A 24,047-nucleotide genomic window follows, 5' to 3' on the forward strand; every position below is an offset into this window, starting at 1 on the left:
ACCAATGCAGGGAACTGTCTTCGCCAGAAAAAAGCTGATCAGTTGTCTCATATTCTGGGAGTGCCAGTGAGTAACTATTAATTGTGGGTAATTGGGGGGGGGGTTGTTTTTCTGTTCATATTATAATCTTTGGTTTTATTTTAATCTCCCCCCCTGCCCATGTTAAGAAGAAATATTGTTTCCTAATGACTCTTTGCCTTCTTTGTACCCACAGTTTTCCATGCCATCAAGTAAATTCATAGATTGAATTTTTTTCCCTCCCCGTTTCTCTATCCTTTCTATTTAAATGACTTTTTTCCTTTCTATTTAGTACCCAGGGCGTTTGTACATGCCACGGGGGTTTACTTCAGTTTAATTCTCCCTATATTGAAGCAGTGGGTCTTTAAAAACACTGCTTCAATTTAGGGTGAAGTAAACCCCCGTGGCGTGTATGCAGGGGTTGGGCTCAATCCTTACCTGCCTCTCCGGCGGTGGGGAGGGGAAGGCAAGGTGCCAGCGGGCTGAGCAATCCCTGAGCTGCAGCAGGGGAGCTGGTGTTTCCCTCTGCAGCAGTGGTGGCCCCCCCGGCAGCACCCACCCACAAGCACCCGGCCTGAGCAGTCCCAGGGGGCACTGCAGCTGCAGAAGGAAGCACAAGGCCCCCGCATAGGCAGGTAGACAGGCTCCGGGAGGGGAAAAAAAAAAGATCAGGCTTGCCCTTTTTTTTATCTTCAGTGGAGCCAGCCCCTGAGATGCACGGGGCCCGGTGCTTTCCTTCATGGCAAACTAAACCACCTCTGAGATGTTTTATTTTGCTGCATCCCAGAGTCATTTAACATGCATTACGCTGCTGACGCATGCAAACAGCTGCATCATTTAAGCGGTACAAAAGGGCATTAAGCCACTTTAAAGGCCAATTTTGTGGCGTGTACAAATGGCCCCTGCCCCTGGACGTCTATGCACAGCATCTGACAAAGTAAGGTGTAGCTACAAATGTTCGTGTCTCTTTGAACAAGGTAGGTTCTTGAGGCCTTGCCTCCTGTCATCATTCCCATTGCGACGGTGGAGAAATGAAGATCAGAGAGATTAAGGTATAGTTATTGAAGTGCCTAAAGAGACAGGGAAGTGCCTGTACCAAATCACCGGAAAGAAACGTGCCAAACCTTAAAAAACAGAAGCTTTGAAGATTCCATCTTAGCGTAAGTTATCTGATCTATGCTCTATAATGCGACTTGACACCATGAAAGAACTGGAGTGTGGTGTCTGCAATGAGAGAGGCAAAGGACACGGAGCAACATGTAACTGGTCTTTGTAACTGCACTTTGGCCCCTGGCCTGGTTTTTTGTGTTTTCTACCATGCTGCTTTGATGTTTCCCAGGGAAGGTTTTATTAAGGTACAATACAGGCACTTTTGTATGCATCTCAAACCAGGGTGCTGGATGGAGATACAGGAAAGTAAACTGGAAAAGGGATGAAATGCATGACTGTGTGTTTTAAATTAGAGGATGCATACTGTAAAACTCAGAGCTTAATGAACAAAGAGCGGGAATATGAATGGAGGCAGAGAAGTGCTTCACCACAGTCATTAGTAGAAGCAACAGCTTTTCAGTTTACAGACCAGCTCACCCTCCAGGTGCTTCTCCTATTCCAGTTTTCCCAGTGAATGGCTGTCAAGCAGCTCATTTCTATAAGTGGGTAAGAACTATGGCATCAGGCACATGCAGTCCTGCCCTTTGCAGTAATTTGTCATGGTGCAGAAGAGCAACTTGTGAATCTCAGCCAGGGCTTGATCTTGGCCTGCTGAAATCAGCAGCAGAACTTGTTTAGGCTCCAACGTGCTGTGTAACTATGATCGCAGCACCGATATCAGTAGAGCAGGAGGCCATAGCACAAAAAGTATCCCCAAGGGCCAGTATAGCTCCTGGTATAAAGTGACTAGAGTTGATTGGAAACAATTTCTGGCATTTCACTTGCTTCCTTATTGAAATGCTTATGTGTTTTACTCTCTGGAACATTTTGTGATATTCAAATGATGAAAGTGGGTCAAAGAAAGACCCATTTTCACTATGTCACCTCACCAATTCTAAGTTATGTAGTTTCATATATGGTTAAAAGATTAAATTTTGTTGCCTTGTAAAATCTTTGCTAGTGCTGTGTAGCCGAGTTAACTTTTCATTTATTTCTGTTTTTTTTACCATAGCTAATGTCCTTTATTAGTTTTTTTTTTCAGTTTGCCTACTCCTTGAAGTATTAATTTATCATCTCATAAAACAAAACTATTGAAAATGTTAAAGATTATAGGCAAGTGTTATTAGACTCAATTCATGAGACATTAAGTAAGTAAGTCTGGCTGGAAGGAATTCCAACTACTAGACATTAAAAACAGGGGAAAAATCTTATGTCCTAGATTTTTTTAAATGGGACAGAAATATATGTCTAGTTTATACATAGAGTAACATGATTGTAAATAAATAGTGCCTGAGACATGTCATTTCCCAATTGGAGATGACTCCAAATACATTAAGGCTGTGAGAAGCTTTAGTCCCCAGTTTGATTCGGCGGAGATTCAGCCTGGTTTGGTGCCCGAATCTCTGAATCCAAATTGAATCAGGAGACCCTTTAATTTTTCTGAATTGAATCGGAACCCTCCAAATTGATTCAGAAAGATTCAGAGATTGGGACATAGACACAGCTTTAAATGTTTTTTCTACATACCTCAGGATACCAGGCAGCTCATGAACGCTGCGATGCTGGGGCAGATGGAGTGTCCTATGGGATTGGGGGGGATCCCCAACATGCTCAGCAGCAGACCTGGAAGTGGACCAGAAGCCCATGTCCAGGTTCACCAAGGAGTGCATTGGGGGGGCCCCTGCGCCCCCCCCCCCGGCGCAGTGACTGGTGCCTCCTGGGTCTGTGGGGGGGGACCCAGGGTTCCACCATGGCCAATTGCTGAGCCACGGGGGCACGGCGGGACCCCCTGCACACTCCCTGGCCCTCCCCCCATACTCCTGTGGGACGCTCCATCTGCCCCACCATCACAGTGTTCACAAGCTGTGCCTGCTACCTTGAGGTATGTAGAAAAAACATTTAAAGCAGTGTCTATAGCTGAATCGCTGATTTTAAAAATCAACATCGACTCTTCAGACTCGGATTCAGCCAAATCAAATTGGGGACAGTGATCCAAATCAATGAATTGAGTTACTGTTCTCAATTCAGGCCAAATCTGAATTGAACACAGTCCGCTTCATACACTCCTAGAGTACATATCAGGCATGCAAGTACCCAAAAATAAGGACAAAAATGTGGGACCCCTTTATGGGAGAAAAACAGAAAAGATTCAAACTATTTAAGTGATACATATATTTTTTTAAATCCAAGGGTTGATTAACATAATTAAGATGATGTTCAAGAACCAAGTACTCAACTGGGAAAACGAGTATTGCTGTGCATTGATTTCTTTTCATTATATAATTCCTAGCAGATGCACCACTGTATAATTATAGTCTATTTAGAAGAGAGATTGAGCATTTCTGAGTCCCTAATCAGAGACAGCTAAGATATGCATGAAATGTACATAAGTAATTTGGATTAATATTATATAGGACTCTATTTTTGTTTTAATCTCAAATGAACTACTCAGCTTGTATATACGTGTCCTTTACACACACCCTGGAGGAAAGCCACTGTCTCTGTACCTCTTTATACATAGCTGGTAGGATTTTGATCATCCATGTTGTACCGCTCTTCAAATAGGCTGCTAAAATGAGAAGTATGGGTCCATTCTTCCTCCTCTTTTCTTCTCCCTCACCTACCTTGATAGGGTGCCAAATTGCCCAAGCATGAAGAGTGGCTTTGGAGGGGTCCCATGGAGGTGAGAAGTAATGTTATCCATCGGGACACTATTTTTTGTCTCTCAAGAAAAGCTCAGCTCCACAAGCCACCCCAAGCTGGAAGTTGAGGAAAGGCCGCACTCTGCAAGTTCTGACATTGCTTGCTCTGAACAGTGGACCTCATAGTACTTTTGGATCATTACCTGTTGCTGTACTGAGCCATGCAACACAAGCTGAGCTTTGCCTGTGCCAGAAGTGTAGCTGTTGTACCCAGATTCTGGCTGCTTTATACCACTACTACACCAATACAAAGGGCTTCGAATAGGGCAATCATTTCAGTGAGAGGTGCCTCAATGCCTCTGTAGATCTGGGACTACATTCATCAACTCTTGGCCTGATCCTGAAGACTTCTAATCACGTGAAAAGCATTAGTTGTTCCATCAAGACAGCTGACATACATGAAGGTTTACCAAATCAAGCCCCAAAATACCAAAGGAAAAAGGAAGAGAGAAATTTGCCTAATCCTTCTTGAAAAGGGTCTTTTATAAATGTAGGTATCATAAATTGTAATTGAGAACTCCTTCAGCTGAGATTAGCTATTCTGTTGACTTAGTGCTAGCCATTTTCAAAATGGATCTGCTAGGAGCAAGGATCCCCACATGGTACTGGTTGAACAGTATGTCTTGTCTTACACAGTTCTTTGCTAAATGCATTGCTGTTGGTGGCTTACAGTGAGTTCTCCTGTGTTGGAAGAGACAGATAACTAAGACCCTGAAGACTTGGGCCTAATCCTGCAAAGTGTTCAGCACCTTGACCTGCACGGAGTTCAGAGACTCTGTGGATACTCAGTACTTTTCAAGCGGCAGTAGGGACTTTGCAGGATGGAGCCTTACAGGTGTGAGAGGTGTTCTCGCCTGTTGAGGCAGTAAAGGAAACGGTGTTTGGGAAGCTGGAATATTTTTTGTCCTCTTCTTTAGGTTTTTTCCTTGTCATCTGCAGTGCCAATTTGGGGATGAGGGATAAACATGCTCTAATGGCCAGGTTTGCAAAAGAGTGCAGCTCCCAAGGTCAGTCACCAGACCATCAGAAAACACAGCAGAGTTCTTTTGAATATTAGTCTAGAATTGTCCCAAAGGCAGTTTTTGAAAATCTGGTTCCTATTTGATTGCCTAAATGGGAAATGCACTCCTTTTGAAAATATTGTCTTAAGAGACAGCTGAGCATTATTAATAAAAAAATATGGTCTCTTTTGCAAATCTGGGCCCACATGTATGAGAGAAGCAGCCCTGAAAGACTTATAAGAACCCAAGTTGTTTTTGATAATGTGGGGATTTTTTCATGCTTTTCATGTGAAACTGCGTCATTGTATTTCCTAAATAAAAATGTTGTCAGGAACCCATATATTAAGTGCCAGAATCAGACACAACGGCCATAATCTCAGTCATTTGTTGCTGTTCACAAGTTCTCCATCTCATTAATAGAAAAGGGGGGTTGTTTTGGATGCCGTGTGCAGCTTTCCTTGCTGTGTTTGTTGTACTCTGTAGCTCAGAACAATGTTCCTCCAGCTGACTGCAAATGTTGTATTTATTAGAAAAGGGTGGTGGAGGGGAGGGATTTGTATAAAGGCTTGATTGTTTGGGGTATGTAGGCTGGAGAAGTATGGCTGGAATTAGGTTTGTGACTCTGAGAGTGACACGATGCAAATCACAAATGTTACTTTTACATTCCACTGGAAATTAAACAAGTCAGAACTGAAGAAGCTGTTCCCTGCTTTTTAGGACCTAGATGACTGCAACCAAAAAGGGGTGCAGCAGGACGTGGCAGGTGCCAGTTGCCCGGTCTCTGGGGATCCTGACAAGACAGAGGGAAAGCAAGAGAGCTCAAAGTCAGTTGCTGCAACAGAGTTGAATAATTCCATGATGAGTTTCCTTAAAACGCTGGTAAGTCATTGCCTTCAACTGTGCTCCATAGGATATTTCCTTTAGAAAAAAAGGAAGTTTAGTAAAGTCTAATTTTACACAAGTAGGTGAATCTTACGTGGCTGGCACCACAGATTAATGGTGTGAAGCTGAACTGATGTCTTAGAGAAGGTCCAGATTGGTAAAGAAATGGAAAGATAGAACAAGCAACGAAATAAACTGCCTAACATTGCCGATATAGTATGAAAGCTGTAAAGCTTAAGCTACGTAGTTCTGAGAGAAATAATATTTTCTGCGTTATTACATTTTTGTTAATGTACAAGCGGAACAAGACGATTAGTTATTGACAGTATAACTGAAACAGTTGAGACGGACAACAAAACCATTAACTACAATGAAGAATAGATGTTGAAAAAAGAGAGGAAGCTATATAATGAATATACTAAATTAGCAATGTAAAATGACAGGAAATGCCATATGTTTATGATCAAGGAAGATCAGAACTCACAATTGACTTCATCTTTAGGGAATATCCAGACCTTGTCTGATATCCAGGCTTGTCTGATATATTCTTAATATCTGAATATCCAGGCTTGTTTGATATATTCTTAATCCCATTTTATTTTCAGCCACTGTATCAAAGTTAGTTTTAGGAAACTAATTCATTTATTAATACACAATGATAGTTTCCCATTTGGCAAATAAGTTATTGCTTGATGTTTATAGTTTCGTGTGCATTCTTCTTTCCCTTCTTATGGGATAACCCTGATATCTTTTATCAAATTGATCTTTTTTTTTAAAGAATCTGTTGAAAGGTTCTGAATTGGGCATATTTCATGCATGATGACAGTGTTTTGGTTTCTCATTTTTCTTAAGGTTTCACCAAGCAAAGCAGAGGCCAAAAGTGAGTCGGAGGACAAGGTAGGCATTTGCTTGCTGTTTATTTCTGTTGTTGAAATAAAATTAAACTTGAACTTTCTGTTTACCTATAGATGACATTATTGTCTATGGTAATAATTGTTTTTCAAATAAAACACAGAGCGTGTCTACATGAGACGCTATGTCACCATAGCAATGAGCTACAGTGACATGGCATCGGCAGACACAAACCGTGACATCCACAGCTACATCACAGCTAAAGGAAGTACTAAATGATAGCGCAGTAACAACAGTGCCATAGAGGCACATGCAGACATGCCCAGAGAGAGGGAAAGAGACATGTTGATAAACTATGTGTTTATGGCTTTTCATTCAGTTTAAAATATTATGCTGCATGGAATCACTTTCTGTATTAGAAATCTTAAAGTGATATTCTAATATTTTATATGTACTACAGTACAACCTCAGTGTTACAAGCCACTGTGGGACTGGGAGAAAAGTTCATTTAAAAAGAGTTTTCACTATAATAGGATCAGTCAATTTGTTGCATCATAACAATGAACAAAAAATGGTTCCTGCTGGTGGGAGATTGTTATAAACAGGGTTGGTTAGAGTAAAGTTGTACTGTATTCATGTAAGTGTGTGTGTGTGTGTGGTATATACTTGTGTGTGGGTGTGCATGCACACACTAATATTCACTATATACACACTGAACTATATACACACACACACACACACACACACACACAAATATAGTGTGTGTGTATGTGTGTTTATATGGATATTTATATCAATCTAAATGATTTTCAGGGTTTGGGAATAAACTCTGGCTGGCCTCAATGAAGTAAATAAAAAAAAAAATGTGTTCATGTAGCTATGCAAAGCTGCCGGTTTTCATCTCCCCTTGGTTAAATGAAAATACCTATATTTGTCTTGAATTCTTGCCTACAGGGTAAAATTCTCACCCCGTTGCACAGAGGATCACAATGTAGTGTAAATGTTTCTCTATTGTTAAGGAGATGGTGTGCTGTACAGCAGGCATATAGGAAGACCTCTTGTATTCCACTCATGTTGGAAGTAAGATTTAATTCATTGGCCAACAGTGAGGTCATGCCCTATGGTTGTCTAACTTAACTCCAATTCAAGTCATTAAAGGTTTTTATTGATCTGAGTAGGAGTTGGGCTCCACCCTGACATCTGTAGTGGCTACAAGCACCCATGCAAGGAGTGTGCTGTGGTTGGAGCTGCTATACTATTCCCATTTTGCAACTGAAACAGGTAGAGAGAGGCTGCAAAATGCCCCACACTCTGATCATGGCTTGTAGGATGAATTTTGTCCTACCCATAACCCTGCAGTTCCCTCATTTGAGGAGATGATCTGAAGAGATGCAATGCTCTCAATCAGCATCGTGTGCAGACTTCACCTGCGGATGGGAGTGACATTTCTACCCTAGTCCTTAGAACAAAGGTGGGCAATTAATTTGGGCAGAGGGCCACTTACTGAGTTTTGGCAAGCCATTGAGGGCTGCATGATGGGTACCAGAGGGCAGATAAATATTATTTTTCTAAATTTTTTAGGGGCCCCACAGGCCAGATAGAATGGCCTGGCAGGCCGCATCTGGCCTCCGTGCTGCATTTTGCCCACCCCTGCCTTAGAAGCTGGTGAAAAACAGCATCATGATCACAAGTAGAGACTTCAGTGGACACCTATGCTAACTGAAGTGATAGCCCATTGTCTCCATTTCATCATGCTGTGACATCAATTAAAATTTGGCATAACCCCACCGTCAAGGAAATGCTGTAACTTTCTGAATTTTATTATGTAGCTATCTGAAATCCTAAATTGTCCCAAGCTTATATACATAGCATTTGTGAAGGCTGAATATGTGCTGAAAGACAAAAATATGGATCTTTATAAGTGTGGCTCCTGATCTCATTCTGAAATCAATGAAAAATATTCCAATAGCTTCAACAACATTATTGCACTACATAGTATTTATATTGATAATGTAGCTTGACAATGGTGCATTGTTTCAGTAACCGATGGGCATCTCACTAACAGTGTGATTGAGATGGAATTTCCAAGTGAACAGTGGTGATTAAATCATATGACTACAATAGCTTAAATAACTTCTCGAATTATTGCAATTAAATCATACCAAAAGCATTTAAATAAATAGCATAAAGAGAACAAAGCACTAAAAAAGTGGCATCAGCTTTCTACATATTTAATAGGGAATAAAAGTTTCTATTAATGTGAAGATAATGCTGCTCCAGTCACAGTTTGCTGCTCTAAATTATGTTCTATTCATCTCTTAATAACAGCCCAGTATTAAAAAAGAGCAAGGTCAAATTTTTGGATAGATTTGGCATGGACAAGAAGAGGCACCCAGTTGCTCATGTAATTCTGACAGTGACCTCAACAATCAGGGCTGACATTTTCAAGGGGCCTAGTGGTGTTATGCATGTTAATCTCAATGCATTTCAAACAATTTTGAGCATCTACCCTTATCCTTGGAAAATTCAAGCCCAGGTGTATAATTTGCTTTCCTGACCTTTAAAAACAAGCATGTGCTTCTGCAACCTGTGACTGTTGGCAGAGGCACATTATAGTTTAGAAACAAATATGCTGTATGGGTTTGGTTTGCTAACACACCTGTGTAAGCAAACATACCTAGATGACTCCAGCAGGATGTGCAAACTGCTAACTCTGCACAGTACACTGAGTTGGTTGGGAGCTGTTTTTTTTCTAAAGACCATATTTTGCTTCCGGGAATCTTTCTCCAAAATTGCCTTCTGTGTTCTCTGGTCAAAGCATTTATATCCCATGACTAGCTGGTAGCTCTTATTTGGGCTTTGATTGGTCAAAGCCAAAAGGAATTGTGATATGACATTTTTGGAATATATTTTATGCTTTGAAAGCATTAGGCTTCAAGATGAATTCACTAAGCAATGCGTAAATCAGGTGTAACTTGTTTTAATGTAAGTGCAACTACAATGGTGTAGCAGAGATTAGAATCAAACCAAAGTACTCGCAAGTAGCAAATAAACCAAGTGGAGTATAATTCTGCCTTGCCTTCCAAAACTGATGCCACCAATGGTCCCTTCTTGTCTGGTAACCTATGAAACTAAATGGTAAATGGAATTTTCTGGTCCCATTTATTATACACCATTTTACCTTCATCCTTTTTTTTTATTTAAAAAGGATGATTTTTACCTTAAGTTAGGTAAGTTAGAAACCCAAGTAGCTGTTGTCTGTGTCTCCATAAGCTGAGACTCTATAGAGTTGTGGTATTAATTAAGTTGTGCTAATAATAATGAGTCTTATAGACCAGTCAGTTATTGTAACAACAGAACAGCCGCCTTCTTTCTGCTTACCAGGGTAAAGTAGCCCACACTGAGACCCATGCTGTCTGGACTAGCATCTCTACCCTGTATGCTCATTTGTCTGTAGGACCCAGAATCACTGTGAGGATAGCCAGTCTAGAAATTATAGTCCTTTGAAATCATACTTCTAGATGGGATCCCACCCGTTTCATCCTGGACTGGGAGATCACTTCTTAAGGGAATATGGATTGGCAATTTTTTCACATAAGAAGGCTGTTTTTCTGATTTTGTTCATGTGGCTGGTTAATATTTGTGCACATGTGTATATTTACATATTTTTGAGTATTTTGCCTTTGCAATAGCAATGCCTTTTTAATATTTCTACATATGATACAGAAACCATGTTATGCGAACCCTGCCATGCAGGATTATAAAAAATCCTAATTTATAAAAATAAACCCTAACTCCACAAAAATGGATGCATCTAGTAATTGTAAACCCAGGGATAATCCCAAACTTGGTGGGAATTCACAGGTTCAACATTACATACCCTTTTATTCTTTGCAAAATTGAGATGATAAATTCCTTAATTATGAAGTTAGAGCTCAGCTCTCATTTCTTTTACAACGGTCTAATCTGGAAGGAAGTTAAGATTTCACTTGTGTGAATATAAATGTAGAATTCAGCCCAGAGTGAACATTCACAGACAAATTCTTCTCACTTGTAACTGTGTTTAAAGCAACTGAATTACAGGTGTAACAGAAAGAGGTTTTAACATGTGACAACTGTTAAAGTTTTGCTGCTGCTCCCCTAAAACAAAATCCAGGGAGAAATGACTTAAAAATATAACATACAGCATAATACTTTCTTCACCAAGTCATGCACCAGGACTAAAGGAAATAGTTGGTTGTAATATGCCTTGTGTGAGTGTTTTGAAACATGTATTCATGAATAAAAGGAAAATGGCATGTGATAGAGAATCAAACTTGAATGATGTTGCCTGAAAGGGATCCAAAGCGGAAAAAGGCCATGGTGGACAACCTGCTCAGAAGACAGCGGCAGAATCCCCAGCAAAAGGAGGCAAGAAAAAGAAGCCAGACAGTCCCAAGTTAGGACACAGTACATTTAGCAAACTCTTTAGGCATAAGGTCTGTATGTGATTCTAGCCAGAGGAGAACCCTGAACGGTAACAGATGGTTCCTGTCCTTGGATCAATTATTAATATGACTGGATTTCACACAATATGACTGAGATCAGAATCTGGCCAACTGTTAATCTAAAAAATCATGACCTGCACGTTTACCTGACACCAACGTTAAAATGATATTTTAGCATGGAAACATTTCCCTGTACACCATCTGTGAATTCAGGATTCTGAAACAATCGGTTTAACTCCTCCATGTCATCCTCCCTTGCTGCTTTACAAAGTCAATACACTAACATGAACACAAAGAAAGCTGGCACTGACAAACAATGAAATTTTTTTTTTAAGAAAATTAAGTCCCCTTCAATGCCTTGCCATTTTGAACAGCTAGATCCGAATCTTGTTGAGGACCAGCAAGATTTCCATGGACTTCTCATGTGCTTCAAGTTAGGCACATGCAAAAGTATCTGGCTGATTTGGGGCTGGGTATGCCCATTTTGAATTTAGGAATGTTGATTGGAAAAATTGGAATGTGTTTCTAGGGAAAATTTTGACTTTTCATTGGAAAGCCAAAACATTTGTAAAGTTGATTATTTTTCTATGTATTTGTTCTGAGTTGCAAGCCTTCATTGGTTTTCCAGTGAAGTGGAATTTTATGAGGACGGCAGGGCCCTTTTAATGAAAATGTATTTATTGACCTAAAAATCCATTGCAAAAAAAAAAGTATCCACAACAACCCTGCTATTCATTGTGTTGTTTCGTTTGATATTTTTGTCTAATGAGGGTGATTGAAATTTATGCTGTGATGTGTCCTGGCTGGGAAGCAAAGAACAGTAGCATTATTGCTCAGAGAATCCACGGCCGGGGACCCTGTAACTGGAGGAAGAAAATAATAATATGCAAAAATGATACTGAAACACCCACTTGGAATTCGTTGTGAGTAGGGGGCTTTTATAGTAGGTACCATATCTGGGGTGAGGGAAAACCCTTCAGATATTTTTAAAACAAAAAACAATTTATTTGCCACTTAAAAAAAAAAAAAAAAAAGCAAGAAAGAAAGAGAAAAAAAACAAAACCCTGAACATGCCTTCTGGTTTTTCGTAGTGTCCATTCTCATTTACATATCAGTGTAGGAGTAATAATTCTTCTGTTGCAGTTTAAACCTTTTGGGCCCTGCCTGCACGAGGAAAATACCTTGTGTTTAAAAACAGGCTAGCGAGCATGTTTGAACCAATACACTTGGTTTGTAATCTACCCAAAGGTCCAAACAGGTCAAGTCCTGGGTAGCTAATGGCAGGGATCCTGTTTTCTCTGATTTAAAAAAAAAATCCCCAATTTTGGGTTTCAAAACAAGTAACCCCAAATCCACATTTTTCCATGATTTAAATTGAAACCCTACCAATATATCTATCTACACACTAGTGGTGTTCCATTTAAATCACGGAAAAAACGTGGTTCCTTTTTTTTTTTAACCAAAAACTGGGGAATTTTTTAAACCCAGAGAAAACCAGGATCCCTGCTAATGCATTAAACCCTGCCTACAACAGTTCTTAAATCTAGTCCATGTTTGTTTAATCTCAGTCCCCTTTCAGTGGAGGTTCACCCTGTTTTCCAGCGTGACTGTGCTCCAGAACTCGAGGTAGTAAGATGAGGGCAGTACGGTGATTGTGACACACACTAATAAAAGGTGGATAGTTTTAAACTGAGTTAAGATTCTGCCTCTGGTTTACTTATAACACAGGTCTCAAATCAGGGCACAACCAGGAGTGTCACCATAGAAACCACAACTATCTGTGCTGATTTGCTTCAAATTCTTAGGTTACTGCCTTTGCTAACGGGAATAGTGCAGTGCTGTTAAGTCTCGACTTCTGGTCCTTTTCATTTTTAAAGCATCCTAGCATGATGTGTTATCTTAGGCCATTAGGTAAAATAATTGCTTTTTTATATGACGCTTAATTAATTTGATAAAACACAACTACAATCGTATTTCATTCTGAGAACCCGTCACTGCCCTGGCTGTTTTGTGTTTGATCGCCTTTCAAAATTCAGTCATTATTCTGCAGCATCCGTCCGCATTGAAGCTGGATAGTAATGATTGGGAGAATAAAAAGAAAAGGCATTGTTTTTCAGTTCCCTTCATCGCATGATGCTTCCCTGCATTACATAAAATACTAACTTCTAGTGCAAACAAGCATATTCCAAACAAATTTGAAATGTTGCTTGTGTGCAATAACATGGAAACTAAATCCCAGTGCATCAGGCTTAACATGTATCCAATTATTAGTTACGCAGCCTCCTTGAATAAGCTTTGATGGGATTCTCACAGCTGGATCCCCACGCATCATGCTATTCATATCCCTCCGTGGATGTTGCTTTCTGCTCAAAGCCAATTTTGAAATATAACTTTATCGATTTATGGAATCGTGTCTGGGGAGGAGCGGGTAAATCGATTGCATTTAGGTGCTGTTGCTGAAGTCAGCTTAAGGTATTCACACTGCATCCTGTACATTACTCTGGATTTTTTTCATTAAAGCAGATCAAACAAGAAGGTCTTGGTGCCAGCAAAAGTCTCTCACCTGTTCTTTCGAGAAATCCCCAAATAGCATGGCCAGTTGCCTAGAATTAGAGTAGCAGTTGTGCTGTGTTCTGGCCTATTTCTTCTCTTCCTTTTACAAAACCCAGATGCTTATCTCCTAATATAAGCTGCATGATGTTTGCACATGAGCAGATAAAGGGTTATAACAATTGGCTCAAATCATTCGTCTAGAAATTGGCTCAACGAGGTTTTGATTTGGTTGTATAAACGGGACACCCTGGCAACAAGTGTCACAATGAAGCAAAGGACTTAGTCTACATGTAAAGAAACAGTATAGCAAATCCCAGCCAAAACAGCTTAATTTTACTGGTTTCTGACATCAAATTATAAGTCGGCCTGGAGTGGTTGGGCTTTGCAGATGCTAGGGATATTGAATAAGCCTTGGATGATAACCAATGCTCTGCCTACAACTCCAGTTACCTGCTTAAAAGTATTTGTTATTCTGTGCATTGATATTCCAGGTAATGGATCTAGACAAGCATAGATCTCCTCGCTCCCTCCAAGGATCTGGTATGGTGTAGTGTACCTCCCCTCACTGAAGGACAGCATATATAGATGCCCAGTCACGCAGACAGTTTGCCTGTGCTTCTTCCTGTCCCCTAGCATAGATGTATTGCAAAACTGGAGCACTTCGACGCTCCCATGATTTTTATTCTCTAATGATCAAGGGTACAGACCATTTCTTTCCAACACAGTATTAGGCTACACAGTGTTTTATAGAACTCTGTGCTACAATCCAATACTCAATCCACCATAGCAATTCCCCCATGATTATTTGTGCACTAATTCATAATGCATACAGAATAAATATTACCTATTCCTTTACAGAGAAATTAAAAACAAACATTACATTGTAGCCCAGGTAGTCTCAGCTCAGACTGTTCTCCACAATCACGACCCTATACCACGGAGGTCTTGCACATTAAAAGGCCTAATTAAACTAATAGCTGTGCTGCAGCAATATTTGGCTTCCACGTCACATTTATCAGCAAAGATTTTATATCTCAGAAATTGTAGCCCATAGTTTTCAAAGTATATTTTTGAGTGTGCCTAACTTGAACATGAGCAATATCTACACACCACACGTACACATGTGTATCAAGGGATATGTACATAAGTAACTCAGGCACACAGAATTGCATGTCTTTGAAAGCCCTTGTTTCCATTTTCTTTATATATATTTGTTCCATCTTGTACTAGCAAATGGGATGGAGATTTTATTTTCTGGAAAGAACAGGTCCATGGTAGTAAATGACCCAGAACAGGACACAAAGCAACTTGATGTGAAACCGCAGTGTTTTCCCGGATAAAAGGACTTGAAATGCACCAACTGACTTGATATCCTAGGACAGGGGCCAGCAAACCTTTACACGCCATGGCTTTGGTGGTCTGTCAGCAGCGGTGGCTTTCCCTGAGCCCGTACTGGGGCCAGGCAGCTGGACGCTGCACCCATGCTGCTGCTATTCCCTGAGCCTCCTACTACCTGGCTGGAGGGTGAGTGCAACTTCCAGTTGGTGGGGGGCTGGGCTGGGACCAGGTGTCTGCAAACTGTGTTTGCACTCCCACTCCTTCTCCCCACTCTCCCTTCTCCCCCTGCCAGCTGTGGCACAGCTGGAAGCTGCTGGGCCCCAGAACAGCTCTTGACCGGCTGGAAGCTGACTATGCTGCAGCCCCCTGTCCCTAATGCACACACAGGGAAAGACCCCCAACCGCTGATGTGCCACCAAAGTCACCTAGCCTGCATTGGACTGGATTTGGGGGAGGCAGGGAGAAGCAGCAGCTCCTAGCTTCCTGGCCCAGAGGCAGACACAGGTAAAGCCCTCTAGCTCTGTGGGCTGGATGTGGCCTGTGGGCCATCTGCAGCCAACCCAACGCTTGGGAGATGCGTTTCTAATTGAAATGAGCACGGTGGTCCACACTTTGTCATGTCCGTCAGTTCAGTTAGACGTCTTGGCTCCAGTATGATCCAAAACTAAGCTGATATTGTCTATTATTCTCTTTCAAAAGGTGATTCCTCCAGGTCAGGCAAAAGGCTTATTGCTGGAGCTACTCCTTCTATGGCTGCTCTGCTTCTTAAGAAAGGTTGGCGGGGGAAGGGCAGCCTAATACAGTTTCCATGGCTGCAGAAACGAGGACTTTGACAAACACAAACATTCACTAAAAATAAAATAATGAGAGGCACAGACATCTCCTAAACTGTGTAACAGGCAGGAATGGCATTGTTAGAAACAGACTTGCCTTTGTGCTTTTTTTTCCCTTTAGCCTGCGAAAGAGGCCCAACAGACAACCAATACCAAAGTGAGTAGGATTATTTAAGTCTTCCATATAACTGATGGAGTCAAATTGTAACTAATATTGCTACCATTCCCAGCATAGTGTGGATTTGTTTAACAGCTAACATCATGTGTTGTAATGGATGGATTTGCGCTTACTTTACCTCCTTGTTAAGAGTGAACTACGTTACTTAACTCTGAAGTTTGTGGCAATGTAATGTCAAGCAGTGATCCTGGGTTGTGGTGGTGTGTTGTGTCCTGGTTCTTGTTGTCAGCGCTATCTGAATGTGTTCAACCTTCTTTATCTTTATAAGTGTCTAAGGACTTTGTAATAACTTTCATGGGTATGTTTCTAGGGTGCTGAACAACAGTCTGCCGCCTCTACCAATGTAAAATCGGAAAAAAATGCCCCTGTCTCCCAAGAGCCCCAGACGACAAAACAGAATACAAAAGCCCCAGAACCTGCAGCTCAGCAGCAGGCAGCAGCAGCAGCAGCAGCAGCAACAGAAACCCCTAAAGATACAACCAAGGAGAAAGCTGCATCCACTCCCACACCACTGAGCAAGCTCTTTTGGAAAAAGGTATGTCTGGATTTCAGAACGGTTCCCCCCCGCCGTAGTCCCCAGGACAATGTAATTAGAATCGCAATGCCATTAAGTCAAGCAAAGCCGGATTTTTAAACAAATTAGATGCACGTAAAATGTGTGAGCATTTACCGTTTGTGTGCGCTTTGATCAGTTGCACATGTAAATAGCTACTGCTGGAATTTGCGCGTGAACATACTTAAGCACGTGCGTTATTCTGGCCAGTGTGGAAGAATTTAATATAATTTAACTAAAAGTGGTAACTTTGGGGTAGAATTCTTTGATTAGCCCTATACATTAGAAGGTATTGATTTCTATTTCATGCAACAGATTTGTTTAAAAATCTTAGAGAGATTATATCTATCTTCAATAAAATACAGGTTTTTAGAGTATTTTGATAGAAACCTATTTAATTTCTGTAGAATCCTCCTGATTTAATTGCTTTACACAACCTAAGTGCCTGACATCTGGCTCTCAATGGCTAGGCACAGATGTTCAAAAAGCCCAAGGCTGAATTGATCTAAGTTAGACGGTTTTCTGTAAGCAGTGTAGTTTAGATCGGTAGCAAACAGAAGGCATGTTCGCTCTGTGGGGTTGGGGGAGGGGGACTAAATCTTAGATCAGGTTCCACCATTTTTAAACCAGTCTATGTGTGCCGAACTTCTGTTCTGTTACAGCTATAGCCCAATTTCCAATCACTTATACCAGTAAAAGTGGAATGTCTGTACCTGGCCAATATGTCCTTTTCTTTTCATTCAAAAAAGAAAGTCCAGCCCTAATGTCTATGAAAAGCAAGGGATGCAAACAAAAAACTACCTTTAAAGTGCAGGACTTCCCACTGTCTGTTTAGGATGATGAAATTTCCCTCAGGTTAAAATTTGATTTTAATGAAAGCTTGTGTTTCTTTGATTTTTTTGTGGTACTTCAACAGAAGGCTGGGCCCTTTCTTGTTACTGTTAATAGAGGCGTTGTACTAAACTATACTGAATCATGATAGTTCGAAAAGCTGCCTTCCTGGACTTCTATTCAAACCCAGATCCCCCAAATTCAATACTTCCAAATAAATAAAGAATCTGTTCTCCTTTGCTTGTGTTTCGTCAGCTCGACAGGGATGTTGAATACCCAGCTTTGTGCATGTTACATACACTGAAAATGTAGGGTGTTTAGCAATTTCCAAATTAAATAAACCTGATTTGCTTTCTTCATTTCACATCCAAGACCATTTGAAACAGTTGTTATCTGAGACATATTGTGTTTCACTGGATAATAATGAATCAAGTATTCATAATGAAGGGAAACCTTTAAGATGGGGGAAGAAGTATCTGAGAGAGAGCTTTCATGTGGTTTCCTTAACACGGCAACCATATCCACTGTCTGAATACATTGGCTTATTTGAAAATTGATATGAAGAACAAGATGTTATTGAGCATCAGAATTGATTTTTTTTTTTTAAACAACAACTGAAGACTCAGGATCAAATTTATCTGTGCTGTAAACCTAGTGATGTTTACTGAAGTTATACTGGGAAATAATTTTTGTCCAAATTGTGAATAGTTAAGTAACCAAGTCTTGTATATAGAAGAAGTGGGTGGAGGGAAAAGGACTGTTTTTCTGTGTCTGGACATTACATCTCACAATGGAAAGATGTGCCAAAACTCTGGTAGCTATTTACACGACTGCTACAGGTGTCTTTTAAAGCCAGTCTCAGTCCTTCCTCTCTTATGAGTTGTGAGACTCTGTGCCCTGGTACAGTCTTCAGAGTACTCATGGGGATCAGCAGGGAGAAATGAATTTTTTGGAGCTACTGAAATGCTGTGCTTGAGAATAGACATTTTGTGCTATGTATTTAGCTTGCAAACAAAACAGTTACCTGTTTGGCATCACCGCTGAGTTCTTACCAGCAACTGGCTTGTGTCGCTTCACTGGGTTTCCTTGATAGAGAGGGATAGTACGTTGTCTTTGATCAGAGACCTTAGCAACCTGATTGGCTTGAGGCAAAAAGAAAATTGGCATAAATGTGGAAAGAGATTTCTCCCCTGTGAAACTTAGATTGGTTTGAAGCTATTATTTTTCATTTTTTATGTAGTAGGGTTACAGTGGTGTTGTAGCCGTGATGGTTCAGGATATATGCAAGAAGCAAAGGTTTTATTGTTTTTTCGGGGGGGGGAGGGCAGTAGAGAGGGGGATATCTTTTCCAATAAAAAATCATAATAATAGTAACACCTTGCTTCTCGCATTCTTGTAATTATCCACTCCTACATACTGCTCTCTTTCCTTAGTTGTTAGAAAGCAGAAGCTAGCAGTGGTTCTTAGTAAATGCATGTAATTCAGACAAATCAGTTTTTCTTTTGAACTAAGAGAAACCCTGACATGGAGCAGACCCAGCTCTCAGATTTAACTTTTCCCCTTCCAGGTAGAGTCTCTCAAATGTTTTTCACTAGAAAGAGCTTTCATTTCAAAGCAAAAGTAATGAAGTGCCTGTCAACGGACTGCAGTTAATGCTAATGCTTTAACTGAAGCTGGGTAGAGGCAGAAAAATAGCATTGGTAACTGCTTGCTCATGTTTTCAAATGCATTTACTGCAACTGCCTCTACTCCATTTTGGGGATGACTTTCTCAAACAGCAGTTTCTGTGAAATGTCTATCACAAAATGGTGATTATATAGCAAATGCTGACAGATTAGAACAGGAAGCAGATTTTAATTTGTAATTGTAAGGATTTGCACTGGAAATTAACTCCAAGTCTTGCCCATAGCAAACCAGGATGTGGAAATATACCATGTGACCTGTGTATCCAATCAAAACAGTTTTAAGTGTGGAGTCATTACAACAAACTGCTTAAATTTAACTACAGATTTCTAAGAGTGATTCAGAGAAATTAGCTTGGGACTAATCTCAGCTAAGGTTATGCTTCTTTCCCTCCAAACAATCACAATTTGAGTCTTGATGCCGTACAGGTGTCAACAGACCTTTATCTGTTACTGGAAGAGGAAGATTTATGTGTTGATAATGCAGCCAGCAACGCAGCTGACAGTCTGCATGCTCTGAAGAACACCCTTTAGTAGAGTCATTAACATATAATTTGCAGAGTAAACCATACCTGAAAAGGAAAGGGCTAAGTGCAACAGAGGAGGAAAACTAATGATCTGGGTGAAGAAGATGGTATAAGTGCATTGCTGAGGCTAAGCGTGTCCTTTGTCTGCCTCTGGCACAAAAAATGTCACTAGCAAAGTGACAGAGGAATAAGGTGAAATTCTGGCCCCTTTTATGTTGGGTGAAGGAGCAGAAACATCATGGTGCCAGAATTAAGGCCATAGTATAGGTCCACAGTACATAGTGCTGCCACAGTTTTGGACAGAATTGCTACCCTTGGAGCAGGACTAGGCTACTGTAACCCTGTCAAAATTAGACCGACAGCCACCCCGAATCATGAAGAGACTAAAATAGCTTAAGGCAACATCAGCCTTTCCTTCTCACTAGGCTGTGATTCTGTCTCATGCCTTACAAAACAGAGAACAGAGTCTCAACAAGTAAAGTCCTTTTCAATAACGGAGCAAGGGTTAAACTTATTAAATATGTTTTAAGAAAAGAAAAGATAAAGTCTGTTTGCATAAAGAGTGCAGGACCCAAGAAAAATAGAGCCTTATGCAGGGTGTAGGTTAGACTCAAGGAGAGTCATCAAGTTGCGATGGCATGGGAGACTAATATGGGCTGCAAGGAATAGCATTTACCTTAAATTTAAGGAGAGGCCAACAAAATGGCAAAGAAAGAGTAACAAAACCTTATGTCCATGCTCACCAAGTCCACAAATAAGTGTCATTCTTAGACGACTGCATTTGGTAAGGCAGTAGCATAGAAGAAAACACTTCATGTAAAAACTGCTAGGTACCAGTACAAGTTCTTGTAAATCCAAAAAACCTTGGTCAAAGTAATTTATGAATAGAAGGATGTTGGTGCACTAACTCAAATGAAGTTGATAATGCTGTGCTACTTTACAGTTTGTGTAATAATTTTCATTTCTTCTTCACAGTCAGAGAACACAGAATCATTTTAATTGTTTTTCCAGCATTAGCTGAGTAAATGGGAAGCATAGGCCAGTACTCCAGAGAAGAATTTCAGTTAATGTAAAATCACTCAAGGTTTATTGACAATTCATCTTTGTCAGGCCCTTTCTATTAAACTTTCAAGTGCTGCCATGTGCATCTCTCAATAACTTGGGAATCCCTAAATAGGAACGTTTCCTCCAGTCTCCCAGGAGAAACTTAAAAGGGAACACTTAAAAGAATGTCACAAAAACTTTGCAATTTGGAGATCATTTTTCCCTTTTGGAGAAATGCACATAGCCCTCTAAAATCGTGTGCATGCATAGAAAAGGGAATATATGAGACTCCAAGGATCTGCAAATATAAGATGTCATACCCGTATCAGAAGAATATTTTATCATCTCTCTAGAGTTTAACCATTTCCTGCCAGGTTTGCATAATCTGTCTTGGTTCTCTGCAAATTTGCATTTCTTCTAGACTATGACTCTAATTTCTTCAGCACTATAGGTAAGAACGTCCATTAGAAATGTGATCTAGTTAATGAGGACTCCTTCTTAGGGATTCATAGATTGTAAGGCCGGAAGGGACCTTGGAAGATCATCGGGTCCAGCCCCCTGCACCAAGCAGGAAAGACAACTGGGGTCAGGTGACCCCAGCAAGGGGACTGTCCAGTCTTTTCTTGAAGATTTCCAGGGTAGGTGATTGCACTGCTGCTGGAGGAGACTTATTCCACAGTCTGGACACGCTGGCTGTGAAGAAGTTTTTTTCCTAATGTTGAGCCTGAATGGATCTTCCAGGAGTTTTTAACCATTTATCCTGGTTTTCCCCTGAAAGGAAATACCCCCCCAGCAATCATTTTTGAATTTTTCAAAGCCCCCAGCAGGAACTCCCCCCATGAAATGCCTTGGCTAGGAAGTGAACTCAGGTCTCTGGTGTGGCAGGCAAGAGCTCTACCACTGAGTTATCCTTATTACCATCTCACCATTTTCAATCCAAGTTTCATAAGTACAGTGTACTGTAACCTATCTTTAGGCTATTTTTTCTCTAACAAAATGCCCTAATAAAGGCATCCCCACACCAACTCTTCCCAGTAAGTGGCCCCTGGTAATGTTAAAAGGCCTCAAACTTACCAGTTTACATTTGCAGTGCCTTTAGCGGTAACTGTCGCTGATCACGGTGTTTTGAAAATGTTGCCCATCAGCTGTTTCCAAATGAAGGATCAGACTTTGCAGCACAGACTCTAAAGCGCACTGCAATCTTAGTGCCATCTAGCCAAGCAATGGTAACATGACAGTGATCGCCAGAGATCATATCAGTTTTGGTTTTATCTATTTTAATGAGTTGCATGATCCCATGCACAGGGTCTGACTGCCTCCCAGCATAGCTGTGAAGTAGGGAAATATAGGTATCCCCACTTTTTCAGTGAAGAAAAGGCAATACGGTCCAGATCTCCAAAGGTATCCATGAGGCTCAATGCCTCTTGGATCAAGCAAGCCCAAATATGTTTCAGGATCTGAAACTTCAGGCACAATGGAAGTCTGTAACAGTCTCAAGAACTGATCGTACATCTCTAAAATCCCAGGCTAGCAGCTTCCCCCCTAAAACAACCATCCTGCAAGACTTAGGGATGTCAAGGGTACCACTGTTTTTGATTTTCAGTATTGTAATGGGCATTCATTTCTTCAAAGATATGAGGCTTTAGGAATTATTTATAAAAATCTTTATTTGCCCAGCTCCAGTGCCTTCCCCCACCCAAAGGATATGACTTTTCAGCAAAGCCCAATTATTGATTCATTATATGGAGAAGGAAAATGTGACCATTGTAAAGAAGAGGAAAATGTGAAAATGAAAGAGTTAATTCTCCTTAATTTGACCCTTAATAACATAAAACATAACTTTAAAACCTGTTACTTTTTACTGAAGTGCCCTTCATGGAAGAACTAAATACAGCCCAGCATCAGTTCCTTGACCAACAAAAGGTGGGAAAACCACCTTTACATTCATGATAGTGGTGACATCTATAAACAGAGACATCTTTTGTGATGTCAGAGTGCCTATGAGATAAAGGAGCATTTTGTTTTGTGTGCAGCAGTTCCAGGGTTACCGTTGAGATACTATTTACCAAGCCCAGTCTAAAGGCATTTCATTTTTTGAGTGATATTTTTTAAAATAAGAACTGAAAGCGTGTTCATCATTATAGCACATAAGACATATTAGTATCCTGCCACAGGAATATGAAGGAGCTTACTGGGGTGAGAAACAAGGCAGGGAAACATGAGAAAATTTCATAAAATGGATTTTCTTATGTATAACACACAAAATGGTTCTTGGCAGACTGAAGGCAGGCATTTTCATGTCTTGTTTACTATGCTGAAATACTAAGCATACCATATATAGTAGGAAGAACAGAGAGAGAGAGAAAATGATTCTGTGTATATCTGTGTTTAGGAAATGGATGCAGTAAATCTAAAGGCAAGTGCAATGTGAACCTGCACATTTGTATCCAGCCATCCAGGGAATACTTTTTTAATGTTTCTAGTAATTTTATTTACAGGTGACTGTTTAGATCAGTGGTTCTGAACATTTTTAGGCTTGAGGCATCCCTCAGAAAATGCCAACTCTTAGCTTCCACTCAATTCTTGACTGTGGAACAATAATAGAGCCGTTGCAATGACAGACCACAACAGGTCCACATGTTTTTGACACTATGGATTTCTATTTGAAATCTCTGGGTGCATCTTGATGAGCGCATACACATGGCGCCTTAAAGCAGTCTGAGGCACCGCAAACTGCATGCAGCACACATGCAACTGTTTGCTGCACTGCTAATTTGCAACATGGTGGGTGGGGGGGTTGATGCCAGGAGATCCCAGTGTCCAAAAAATGCCACTGAAAAAAGCAGTGCGGTGCCCACAGCAGCAGTGTGCACCACCAGAAAGGGATCCTGGCCGGCTAGAACCATGCTTTGGCTGCTGGCCAGGCTTCAAGTGGCCAGCTCAGCACCCAGGAGGCCCCCAGGTAAGGCTGCAGGTGTTGGCCCCAGCCTCCCCTACCCCACCCAGGTCATTTTGCTGCACACTGGAGCACACATGCAGGAGCATGCCAAGAGACAAATACCACCGGCATAAATGTGTGCCACTGCTATTTGTCCTGCAGAAAATGTGCACCCCTGCATATGCGTGCTTGTCAGGATGCACCGTCTGGCTGGATCCAGACATGCAGGCACATGTGATCTGTGGCACTGCAAACCTTTTTGCAGCACCACAAACAACACAAGTTGGACATTAATCAGTGCTCTGCTCTGCTAATTTGCAGTACCAGGGCAAAATTTGCTATTGGGATTTCCTGGTAGCAAAGTAAAAAGCAACACTAGAATAAAGCAGTGCAAACCACACCAAAGTGGCGAGTGCTAGGACAAGCGCAGAGATGGGGGAGCAGGCAGACCAGGACACAACGTGTCCCGCCACAAAGCA

The 24,047-nt window shown here is 40.9% G+C and overlaps 1 protein-coding gene across 7 annotated transcripts in view; it reads left to right on the forward strand.

Moving 5' to 3' along the window:
- The window catches only part of BCAS1 (breast carcinoma amplified sequence 1), a 106,137-nt gene that overhangs the window by 43,536 nt on the left and 38,554 nt on the right, over positions 1-24,047 (forward strand). For 5 of the 7 annotated variants that reach the window (XM_019510217.1, XM_019510218.1, XM_019510224.1 and 2 more), the window contains exons 5-9: positions 5,588-5,749; positions 6,605-6,649; positions 10,942-11,082; positions 15,937-15,972; positions 16,304-16,528. In XM_019510217.1, coding sequence (XP_019365762.1) covers positions 5,588-5,749; positions 6,605-6,649; positions 10,942-11,082; positions 15,937-15,972; positions 16,304-16,528 — 609 coding nt within the window. The remainder of the gene's footprint in view (positions 1-5,587; positions 5,750-6,604; positions 6,650-10,941; positions 11,083-15,936; positions 15,973-16,303; positions 16,529-24,047) is intronic. The other 2 variants (XM_019510220.1, XM_019510222.1) reach the window with 2 other exon arrangements.

This window comes from Gavialis gangeticus, unplaced genomic scaffold, assembly GCF_001723915.1.
Source record: "Gavialis gangeticus isolate Ggan-Ray unplaced genomic scaffold, GavGan_comp1, whole genome shotgun sequence".
Lineage (NCBI taxonomy): Eukaryota > Metazoa > Chordata > Crocodylia > Gavialidae > Gavialis > Gavialis gangeticus.